Source organism: Kogia breviceps, chromosome 3 (genome assembly GCF_026419965.1).
Source record: "Kogia breviceps isolate mKogBre1 chromosome 3, mKogBre1 haplotype 1, whole genome shotgun sequence".
Lineage (NCBI taxonomy): Eukaryota > Metazoa > Chordata > Mammalia > Artiodactyla > Physeteridae > Kogia > Kogia breviceps.
In genome coordinates, this window is record NC_081312.1 from 12,703,233 (window position 1) to 12,715,709 (window position 12,477).

Here is a 12,477-nt window from a genome sequence, read left to right on the forward strand (position 1 = left end):
CCATAGACTGTCCTCCTCAGTATGGGTGGGCATCATCCAGTCTCTTGAGGGCCTAAGTAGAACAAAAAGGTGGAGGCAAGAGGAATTCACCCCTTTTGCTTCTTGCCCACCAGCTTGAGCTCGGACATCATGGGTCTTCTCCTGCCCTCCCAGCCCACAAACCCAGTTCTCAGGCCTTTGGGCTTCAACTGGGAGTTACACCATCAGCACCCCTGGTGCTTGGGCCTTTGGTTCTCTACCTTACAGAGAGCAGATCATAGAACTTCTCAGGCTCTATAATTGCATGAGCTAATTCCTCGTTATAAATTTCACAATAAATAAATATATATGTTGGCTTGTCCAGGGTGATTGTGGTGAGAAGTGGCTGGGTTCTATATATATTTTGAGGCTAAAGTCAGTAGGATTTGCTGATGGATTAGATACAGGGTGTGAGAGGAAGAGAGGAATTAAGAGTGGCTGTATGGGTTTGGACTGAGCGGCAGGAATAACACAGTTGCCCTCACTGGAAATGAGGAAGGCTGAGGACGGAGGCAGTTATGTGAGGATTGGGAGTTCAGTTTGGGATGAGTTCCATGCGCGATGCTTGGCTGACATGCATATGGAGATGTCATTAGGCAGTTAGATAAGTCTGGAGTTCAGGGAAGGGAATGAGATGGGAGGTTTAAATTGGGGAATCATCCACATAAAAATGGATTTAAAATCCTGAAAGCAGAAATAGAGACACAGACATAGAGAACAAATGTATGGATACCAAGGGGGGAAGGGGAGGTGGGAGGAATTGGGAGATTGGAATTGACATATACACACTACTAGATAACTAATGAGAACCTCCTGTACAGCACAGGGAACTCTACTCAGTGCTCTGTGGAGACCTAAATGGGAAGGAAATCCAGAAAAGAGGGGATATATGTATACGTATAGCTGATTCACTTTGCTGTACAGCAGAAACTAACACAACATTGTAAAGCAACTATACTCCAATAAAAATTAATTTAAAAAAATAAAATAGGGCTTCCCTGGTGGCGCAGTGGTTGAGAATCCGCCTGCCGATGCAGGAGACACGGGTTCGTGCCCTGGTCCGGGAAGATCCCACGTGCCGCGGAGCAACTAAGCCCGTGAGCCATGGCCGCTAGGCCTGCGCGTCCGGAGCCTGTGCTCCGCAACGGGAGAGGCCACAACAGTGAGAGGCCCGCGTACCGCAAAAATAAATAAATAAATAAATAAATAAAATCCTGGAACTGGAAGAGATCTCCAGAGATAATGGTAGAAGACTGAGTCCTGGGGCACTCCAGTGTTTAGGGGTCAGGACAGGAGAAACTAGGGAGGATTAGGGAGCTTGGTGGGGGGAGGGGTGTGGAAATCAACCTTTCTCATCCTGAGACCTCAGCGCTCACTCTGTCTCCATCCTCCACCCGGGAGAGGGGACACTTTCTTTGTCTGGATCAGTGTTTGGTTCAGTGAATGTTGCTGCATCACCAGATGACTGCCAGTTCCTCTCAGCGTGTTGCCCTAAGACACAAGAGAAACGCAAAACGCCAAGTTTGGTTCAACATTTTAATCCTAGTATGGCTAATGACCCAGTGGTCTCTACTGATAATTCCCCCTTGCCTCCCCAAGGGTTATTTTCTCACTGCCTTCTACCTACTCAGGAGTCTGATTTCAGTGCTAGGAAGAGAACCCACTGCCGGAGGAGCTAACCTCTTTTCTTCTATACCTCTAGACACCCCCTCAACTCTGTCCTTCACCGACTTAAGCAAACAGGTTCTGTAATGAAATGGAGCTTGAAAAAGACTTTCCAGGGACTTACCAAAGACTAACATGAATTTTGCTAATTCAGGAGTCTCAGAGCCCTTCTCCCACCTCTTAGTTTAAATAGAGTTTTGTTGGGGTTTTTTTGGTGGTACGCAGGCCTCTCACTGTTGTGGCCTCTCCCGTGGCGGAGCACAGGCTCCGGACGCGCAGGCTCAGCGGCCATGGCTCACGGGCCCAGCCGCTCCGTGGCACGTGGGATCTTCCCGGACCGGGGCACGAACCCGTGTCCCCTGCATCGGCAGGCGGACTCTCAACCACTGCGCCACCAGGGAAGCCCTAAATAGAGTTTTTATAAGGTATAGTTTTTAAAGTTCTCTAGTTGTATCGTATCAATATCAAGAGATGTCTGTTTCTTTCCTAACAGGGTTAGGAAGATATAGTAACATTGGATCTATTTCTGATAAAATTTTCACATTATACTATGACCACATGGGATTCATACATAAACTGACTCCAGATCATTTTGAAGCTGGTGGGTCATTTGATGCCTTTGGAAATTCTAGAGGTATTTTTGGACAGGTCAGTGATATTTCTGTGATATTTCAATGCATTGAAACAGTTTGTCTTGTTTTAAGTGGAAATGGGAAAGTGTTTTCCTTACAAACTCTTATTAATGCTCTTTGCTCTATTTAACTAAAGGAAAACCTCCATATATCAGGGAACATCTCCAAAATCTTTCAAGTCACATACAGGGCTATATAGATTTATATCCAACCAGAATATTTTCATATAAATGTATTCACAGCAAACCACCAGATATTCTAAGCTAGATCCAACCCAGGTCCATGGTGGGTTTGACTCTCTGCCTCTCAAGGTTGACCTTGAAGAAACATGAGTTCTGCTTTTTCCCAGTGTTTGACCTTTCTTCTTTCATATTAACCCTGCCCCCTTGTTTCTTCCTTTTCTAATGCTAACAGAGAAAGGCGTTATGTGTGTCACAGAAGATACTTCATGTAGATTTTTCTAATAATTTTAATGTATAATGTGCCATTTATGAAGGTATATATGCCTAAGAACCGATTACGGGGCACATAATCATGAATTTATAATAATTAATAATGAATTTTCATCAATGTATCAGCAAAGAATCAAACAGATTTTTTGACCGGGACTTAATAAAACCTGCCCTTTGGCTTAAAGGAAACAGAATAAAGGAGGACTCAAGGATGACTCTAGTTTTAACTGCAGTTCAGAACATGGTGTTTTAACTTCCCTGTCTGTCCGAGATATCTGTAGAGAGTAAAGTGGAACTTTCTAGTGACAGTAAGATGCCATCACGTGACTCCTTGTGTATTTATTTGCCCATCTGTTGTGTGGCTCTGCATAGAAATAAATCAAACCACGCCAGCGGGGGGGTAACACTAACCATAAAAGCAATTACCTCAATTTTCACTAACTTCACAATTTGTAGAAAATGTCTTAGTTCTCTTATGTGAAAGTTTAAATTATTAAATCAAAAGCCAGTGGGGGGTTTTATACTCAGGGTGAGTGAGTTCAAGGAACTTACACTCAATATTATGACCTCCCTCTCCCAAAACAAACTATACATGTATTACTGTATTACTTCTGGATACAAATGATCCCTAGACCTTATTTGTCTCCGACTAGGTGCCAGGCACTGTCATGAACACTTAATCTTTATAACAATTATTTACCCTCATTTTACCCATAAGGAAAGTGAAGTGCAGGGAGGCTAAATAATTCACCCCAAATTACACACATCACTGGCTAGTCACTGGAATCAGACATCGAATCAAGCAGCAAGCTTTCAGTCATTCTGCTGCCCTTCCCTGGACTTGGCGCATTCTTTTCATGGGATGTTCCTGTCACTCCCAGGCTAGAATGTCATGCAGAACGCTTAAAGCATTGTCAGTAATTTTCAAGACTCCTTAAGCTATCTGTTCAGTCCCACATGTATTCTCCTGGCATCTGTTTCCCACTCTCTCTTCTCCGTGGGTTCCCAACTTTTAGAGGCCAGAGGAAAAGGCATGACAGAAAATGGGTCTGGAAGGCACTACTTGATGGTGGCGTCCCAACCAGTCTGTACCATTAACCACCCCTCCTCCTGTCACAGCAACAAGGGCGACTCCAGCATCCCCTTGGGGGCTGATCCCTACCTGTCTTCTCACCCCTGCAAGTTCCCAAATCTGGACAAGATCAGGATCAGAGAAGCGTGTGTTGGAAAGAAGACCTATGGGTCAGAAATCTGGTCCAAAGGTGCCCGTGTTGACAGTGAGGGAAAGCTTTGTGAACCACCAGTGTTGGGGACTCAGCGGCAGCTGTGCAGAGTCACCAGCATGAGGTTGGTGGAGGGGGTGCAGCTCTCAAGTGACGAGAGGTTCTTCCCTGCCCCTCGCTTACAGAAAACTCCAAATAGGAACTGAATTCTAGAATCTGCACCCCCAGACTCCTCCCCCCCACACAAGACAAGACATTCACATCTCCCACTGCAACCTGCTACGCAGGAATCTTAAACTGAACTTTACTTCTCAGAATTTCTTCTCCTCAACAGAAAAGTCTGTTTTCCCTTGCACATGCGTGGATATTCAGACAGAATGTGTTGAAATATTCCTCCTATTGATAAGCAAAGCAGTATTGTTTTGATGTGAACTGGAAGCAAATCTTATTTTCATTTCGTCATAATGGAAATATAAACTCGTTTAAATTCAATATTTTCTTTTTTCGTGTTCCAGGCTCCTGACATGGGCTTTGAGACTGTCCTTGCTCCACAGTATATCACCTTAAATGAAATGATCTTTTATGCATATGTGCCCAAGAATGAACCGAAGGAAAGTATATACACCAAGAAATTCAATGACATTCACCTTGGAAAATTGATACACTCCAGGTAGGTACTGATTATCTTCACATTTTACTTAGATTGCACACCAGTATCGATATTCTAAATTTTGAGCCTATCTTTTGGAGTAATTTTCCTAGTCAAGGAGAGTAAGGCTTTTTTGGACGCCTCACAAGGCCAAATACATTTACTTATAGACTCTAAGGTGCCTTGCACAATGCCCCAGTTTGAGAAACACGGGGCCAGTTATAACAGCACCATCTGGCCAAGCTAAAGAAATGTGTGTTTGTCGTCCTGAGTATCAAAACTGTCTGGGCTACACTGGATACTGCTTATCCTCTGAGTTCACTCCCATGGCAGTTGTCATATGTCCTAAAGACAAGCACATCTAACGTAGAGGAGGCCATTCCGCATGAAATACTGCATGGCAAGGTATGCAGAGTTCTGAGGAACACTTACTTCGAAGATGTTGGCAAGAGCTAGGGACCCTGAAAGCTGCCTTTAAGGCCTAAAATCTTTCTTTGAAAAACAATATAAATTCTATAACCCCTCACCCCCACATCTAACAACCAGAAAAGAAACAGTTTCAGATTACCAGAAACTCACCTATCTCCAAAGTGATGAGCCCTGTTCCACCAGGTTGAAATCTATCTATTATACATGCATTGGGCTGTCAGCTAGGATCTTGTCCCATAGCCAACAACTCCAGCTCTACGGGACAGCTCACTCAGAGACAGAGATGGGGACAAGAATCAAACATAATATAGCAAATGCTGGCATTAGGGTTTTCTTCCACAAAGACTGTAGAACCTTCAGCTTCTGAGAAAAGTATCTGTGATCACCTAGAACTATTTGCTTTTGATGGGTTTTGGATGTGTGATATTCCAGATCAGTTAGTGTATGTTTACATAGGTATGTCCTCGTAGAAAACATAGAGAATCACTCTTTAAAATTAACATATGATTAACGTCATCTCAACGTTAATATCAATTTCTTATATCCTAATTTTTTTTTTTTTTTTTTTGCGGTACGCGGGCCCCTCTCACTGTTGTGAGGCTTAATGAGGAGTTTACGTGTTACTCTTGGTGCCAGGGGAAGCCATTGGAGAGTTTTAGATAGGAGAGTGAAATTATTTTTATTTTTGAAAAGATCGCTCTGCTGTGAAAAGTATAGGACAGAATGAGAAGTCAAAGTTTCCAGGCCCCTTGGAAAGCTATTGAGGTAATACAGGTGAGAAATGAAGGTGGTTGAAGCAGGTGCACTTGAGAAAAGACAGGATTTGATGACAGATTGCCTGGTGAGGGTATTAGCAAGAGAGCAATCAAGAACTATCTAGGTTTTTGGTTTGCAGCTAGGTAGATCATGCTGTCATTTTATGAGACGAGGAATGCAGAGTTAGTCAGAGTGAGTGAGAGTTCCATATTAGAAATATTAATTTTGAAATGCCTGTTAGGTACCCAAGTGAAGTTGGCAGTTGCATGGATGTACTAATGCATAGCACACAAAGTCAGAGCAGGAGCTCTTCATTTGGCAGTTGTTCCTGTATAAATGGATGTCTGTAGAGAAGAAAAGGCCTTGGGCCCTCCAGGAAGAGAGGTTAGGCAGAAGAGGAGGCCCCAGCCAAGAAAACGAAGACAGAGCAGCCAGTGAGATAGAAGAAAAACCAGGGAAATGTTGGATCCTATAAGCCAAGGGAGGTGGGTGTTTTGGAAAGTATGTAGTGGACCACTGTGACCCATGCAGCTGAGAGACTGAGTAAAATAAGAACAAAGAAGTGAAGTGACCTTTGGATGTGGCAACATTCCAGGCTGTAGTAACCTTGATTAAAGCAGTTTCATTGGCATGGGGTGAGGGCAGTGGGCTGGGGAAACAGCATGGGTACTGGAATGGGAGCTTAGCATTACAGGCAGTTAAGTTTGATGGTGATTGTCTTTTTGCAGTGTTTTCCCCCCTCAACAGATATTCCTTTCCACCTCAGGAACTCCCTGACTCCTAATTTTAAGCCCATCCTTCATTGCCCAAACCCCATTCCCTCCTTTAAAAGCTGACTTCTTACCTCTCTTGGAAGACTGGAGCTTGATTACCCCCAAGAGCCATCCTAGACACTTGAGTACAAGAGGCTCATTTACCTCGCCAGTGGTGGGAGAAGTGGGAAGACAGGTTCAGTAATAGCCTGGCTATTGGTCAATGACTTCAGATACAAAGAGGTTAATTTTTTTTAATTACGGTAATAAACTTTATTTTTTAAGAGCAGTTTTAGGATCACAGCAAAACTGATCAGAAAGTAGAGTTCCCATATACCCCCTCTCCACACATACCTCCCTCACTATTGATGTCCTACACCATAGTGTAGGACACTATACTATAGTATAATGTAGGTACATTTGTTACAATCCATGAACCTGTATTGGCACATCATCAGTCACCTGAAGCCCATAGTTCACTTTAGGGTTCACTCTTGGTGTTGTACATTCTATGGCTTTTGACAATTATGTAATGACATGTATCCATCCACCTTATACTATTAATATCATACAGAATACTTTCACTGCCCTAAAAGTCCTCTCTGCTCTGCCTATTCATCCATCCATCCCCACTAACCCCTGACATCTATACTGTCTCCATAGTTTTGCCTTTTTCAGAATGTCATATAGTTGGAATCACACAGTGTGTAGCTTTTCAGATTGGCTTCTTTCACTTAGTAATATGCGTTTCAGCTTCCTTCATGTCTTTTCATGACTTGATAACTCATTTCTGTTTACCACTGAATGACATTCCATTGTCTGGATGTACCACATCCATTTTTTTATCCATTCACCTACTGAAGGACATCTTGGTTGCTTCCAAGTTTGGGCAATTTTGAATAATGGTGCCATAAACATCCTTGTTCAGGTTTTGTGTTTAACTTATTTGAATAGATACCAAGGAATTTGATTGCTGGATCATATGGTAAGTGGCTTTCAAAGTGGCTGTACCAGCCACTATGAAGAACATTATGGAGGTTCCTTAAAAAACTACAAATAGAACTACCATACGACCCTGCAATCCCACTACTGGGCATATACCCTGAGAAAACCATAATACCAAAATGTTTATTGCAGCTCTATTTACAATAGCCAGGATGTGGAAGCAACCTAAGTGTCCATCAACAGATGAATGGATAAAGAAGATGTGGCACATATATACAATGGAATATTACTCAGCCATAAAAAGAAATGAAACTGAGTTATTTGTAATGAGGTGGATAGACCTGGAGTCTGTCATACAGAGTGAAGTAAGTCAGAAGGAGAAAAACAAATACCATATGCTAACACATATATATGGAATCTAAGAAAAAAAAATGTCATGAAGAGATTAGTGGTAGGACGGGAATAAAACACAGACCTACTAGAGCATGGACTTGAGGATATGGGGAGGGGGAAGGGTAAGATGTGACGAAGTGAGAGAGTGGCAGGGACATATATACACTACCAAATGTAAATTAGATAGCTAGTGGGAAGCTGCCAAATAGCACAGGGAGATCACCTCTGTGCTTTGTGACCATCTAGAGGGGTGGGATAGGGAGGGTGAGAGGGAGGGTGATGCAAGAAGGAAGAGATATGGGAACATATGTATATGTATAACTGATTCACTTTGTTGTAAAGGAGAAACTAACACACTATTGTAAAACAGTTATACTCCAATAAAGATGTTAAAAAAATAAAATTAAATTAAAAAGAAAAAAAAGTGGCTGTACCATTCTGCATTCCCACCAGCAATAAATGAGAGTTCCTGTTGCTCTACATTGTCACCAATATTTGGTGTTGTCAATATTTTGGACTTTTGCCATTCTAATAAGTGTATAGTGGTATCTCATTGTTGTTTTATTTTGCATTTCCCAATGATATATGATGCATATAAGCATCTTTTCATATGTTTATTTGCCATCTGCATGTTTTCTTCAGTGAGGTGTCTATTTAGACCTTTTGCCCACTTTTTAACTGGGCTGTTTCTTTTCTTACTGTTGAGTTTTAAGAGTTGTTTGTGTTATAGGGGATTGGCATATGGCAATCCAAAATATACCACTTTGGCATAAAGATTATTTTTAGCCTAAGGCAATTAAGAAGAAGTAGACATATGAAAAAATCCCTTGCCTTCCACCTCTCTACCAAGAAAGGCAGGATGATTCCTAATCACCAGAGACAACTGGAGACTCTTACCAGTTCAGAGACACTGAGAGGAATCTGCCTAACAAGTATCACTAAAAACAACCCTTATCTTCCAATAGTTTCTCCCATATATTTACTTTTTCACTGTTTGCCACCCCTAAAAGACTTAGCCCCTTTTGCTTTGTCTTGTCACTTCTCCACAAATGTTTTGTTCTTTATTAAGATGCTAGGCAAGCTCCAGGTTCTAACCACCCCTTTGAGGTACTCATCACTGAGGTGTCTCCCCTGTGTAAGCATGACACACATTAATAAAGTGTTCACTTTTTATTGTTAATCTGGCTTTCATCAGTTTAATTTCTAGGGTCCCAGGCACAGAACCTAGGAGGGTAGAGGAAAAAGAGGTTTTATTCCTCCCCTACAGTTTATTTTGGATAACAGTCCTTTGTCAGATATGTTTTTCACAACTATTTTCTCCCAGTCTATGGCTTGTCTTCTAATTCTCTTGACAGTGTCTTTCACAGAGCAGAAGTTTTTAATTTCATAAAGTATGGCTTGTCAATTTTTTTCTTTCATAGACTGTGTCCTTAGTGTTGTATCTAAAAAGTCATTGCCATACCCAAGTTCATCTAGGTTTTCTCCTATGTTCTCTTCGAGGAGTTTTAGAGTTTGGCATTTTATGTTTAAGTCTGTAATTTATTTTAAGTTAAATTGTGAAGGGTGTAAGGTCTCTGTGTAGATTTATTTTTTGCACATGGATATCTTAGCTTAACATTTTAAAAATAAATGGTTTTTCTTGATTATAAAGCACATGCTCACTGTAGAAATTTCCTAAAAGACAGGCAAATATAAAGAAGACAATTGAAATCATGACTGTTAACACCTTGATGAATTACTGATTAGTCCTTTACAACATGCATTTCAATATTCTTCACTATGCTTCTTTCAGTGACCACTTTCCTTAGGTAATTAAAAACTCTTAGTAAGTAGCATTTTAATACATGTATTTTGCCTAGGTAGATCAGGTATTATCATTTACTTAATTTTCCTATTGTTGGCATTTTTATTTCTAACTTTTATCATAATGCTGTGATGAACATCTTTGTATGGAAAGCTTTTCTCCCCCTCTATGTTTCAAGTTCTTTCCTTAGGATAGAGCCTTATCAGTAGATTTATGGAATCAGAGGGTGAAAAAATAATATTAGAGCTCTTAATGCATAATGTCAAATTGCTTTCTAGGAATCTTGTACCAGTTTACAATCCCATTAGTGCATATCTCCACTAAATTCTTATCACTATTAAACACTGTCTTTTAAAACCTTTCCTAATTTGATAGGTGAAAAATCATATCCCATTGCTGTAACTGACATTTCATTGATTACTAATGAGGTTGAACAAATGTTACTCAAATATTCATTTGATAGCCATTTGTGGTAAATTTTATTTATAAATTATATGGTTATGAACTTGCTAATTTAAGCCACTGTTTTACCCAAGTTGCATGATGTTTGTTGGTTTGTTTTTAGGAAAACTGGAACCGCTTACATAAGAAAGATATTGCAACATAACACTCCTGAAGGATTTTTGTCGTCAGTTATTGCAGAAATTATAGACCCTTTTGGAATAGAGGAAGTGCATGAAAGCTCTTGTTTGTCTAGTTCCCTTTCCATTAATCAAGCTGGAAATTTCTCCTATAAGCTTAGTCTTCAATTACAAAGTAAGTGTAGTAATATATCTCTCTGATGGCTAGGGAAAATGAGAAATTATCTTTTGGGAAAAGTGTTCATGCTCTTTTATAGAACAATAGATTTCAAAATTTAGTCCAATTGGTAATCTACAGAAGTCTACATATACTTAGATTCCTGGAGGAATTCTTTATTTCTAATATAATGAAACCTAGCTATCATTTCATTGATATTTCATCAATAGTAACACCTATCATTTATTTCTATAATATGATTTTTTTTGTCTTAAACGGTGCTCAGAAACAGTGAGAAAAGTCAAGAAGTCAAGACTTTACCCTACATAATGAAATAATTTTGAATCACTGTCATGTAGCATATTTCTATTTCAAAGGATTATATGATAGATACATAGCAAAAGTTAGTATAGTTTATTATAAGGATTTGGGTTTTACTCTGAGTAAATGGCAAGCCTTTGGAGTGTTTTGAGCAGAAAGTGACATGATTGAACTAGCTGCTCTGTTGAGAACAGACTGGGCATGTGACAGAGAGAGGGCAAGAAGGAAAGCAGAGAAATCAGTTAAAAGGCTATTACAATAATCAGGTGAGAGATCATATTAAATGTAAGATGTCTGTTACTCATCCAAGAAATAAGGTAGATATATAGAAAGACAAATCTGGAATTCAGGAAAGACCTCTGGACTGGAGAAATACATTTGAACAGTCAGAAGGAGAAGAGAGAGAGAAAGGAGCAGAAAAATTATTTGAACAAATAATGGCTGAAAACTTCTATAACCTGGGGAAAGAAACAGACATCCAGATCCAGGAAGCCTATAGACTTCCAAATAAGATGAACCTAGAGAGACCCACACCAAGACACATTATAATTAAAGTGTCAAAAGTTAAAGACAAGAAGAGAATCTTAAAAATGACAAGAGAAAAATAACTCATTACATACAGTAGAACCCCCCCATAGGACTATCAGCAGATTTTTCAACTGAAACTTTGCACATCAGAAGAGAATGATATGATATAGTTAAAGTGCTGAAAGAAAAAAATTGCCAACCAAGTATATCTATCTACCAGCAACATTGTCATGGAGAATTGAAGGAGAGATAAAGAGTTTTCCAGACAAGCAAAAACCAAATGAGTTCATCATCCTAGACTGGCTTTACATGAACTGTTACAGGAATTTCTTTAAGGTGAAACACAAGAGAGCTAATCAGTAATAGGAAAATGTGTGAAAGTATAAATTTCACCGGTAAAGGCAAATATATAGTAAAATTTAGAATAATCTTATGTTGTAAATGTGGTAGTTAATCACTTATAAAGCTAGTATGAAAGTTAAAGACAAAGGTAGTAAAAAAACTAACTACAATGATTAGTTAATGGATACACAAGATAAAAATATGTAAATTGTGATATCAAAAACATAAATTGGGGGGGTAGAAATGTAGAGCCCTAGAATGCATTCAAACTTAAGTTGTTATCAATTTAAAATAGACTATTATAAATATAAGTTGTTTTTTGTAAGCCCAGTGATAACCACAAAGCAAAAACCTATAGTAGATACACAAAACAAACAGGAATCTAAGCCACTACAGATAACCACAGAAAATCATCAAATCACAAAGAAAGAGAGCAAAAGAAGAAAGGAACAGAGAAAGTATAAAACACCTAGGAAACAATTAACAAACTGCCAATAAATACATACCTATCCACCTTAATACATAAGGTGGTATGTATTTGGCCTTAACATGTTAACATATACATTCTTTGGTGCAGGTGTGTATTTATCCACCAGTAAATACATACCTTCGCCTTCCCTGGTGGTGCAGTGGTGCAGGGGGCCCAGGTTCGATCCCTGGTCAGGGAACTAGATCCCACATGCATGCTGCAACTATGAGTTCGCATGCCACAAGTAAGGAGCCCCTATGCTGCATCTAAGGAGCTGGTGAGCCACAACTAAGGAACCCTGGAGCTGCAACTAAGACTCAGTGCAACCAAATAAATAAATATTTTTTAAAAAGACAGGCAA

The 12,477-nt window shown here is 39.9% G+C and overlaps 1 protein-coding gene across 1 annotated transcript in view; it reads left to right on the forward strand.

The window, feature by feature from the left end:
• CATSPERB (cation channel sperm associated auxiliary subunit beta) overlaps positions 1 to 12,477 on the forward strand; it is a 132,066-nt gene that overhangs the window by 87,267 nt on the left and 32,322 nt on the right. The window contains exons 15-17 of the mRNA XM_059056492.2: positions 2,177 to 2,331; positions 4,506 to 4,660; positions 10,284 to 10,474. Of these exons, the coding sequence (XP_058912475.2) occupies positions 2,177 to 2,331; positions 4,506 to 4,660; positions 10,284 to 10,474 (501 nt within the window). The remainder of the gene's footprint in view (positions 1 to 2,176; positions 2,332 to 4,505; positions 4,661 to 10,283; positions 10,475 to 12,477) is intronic.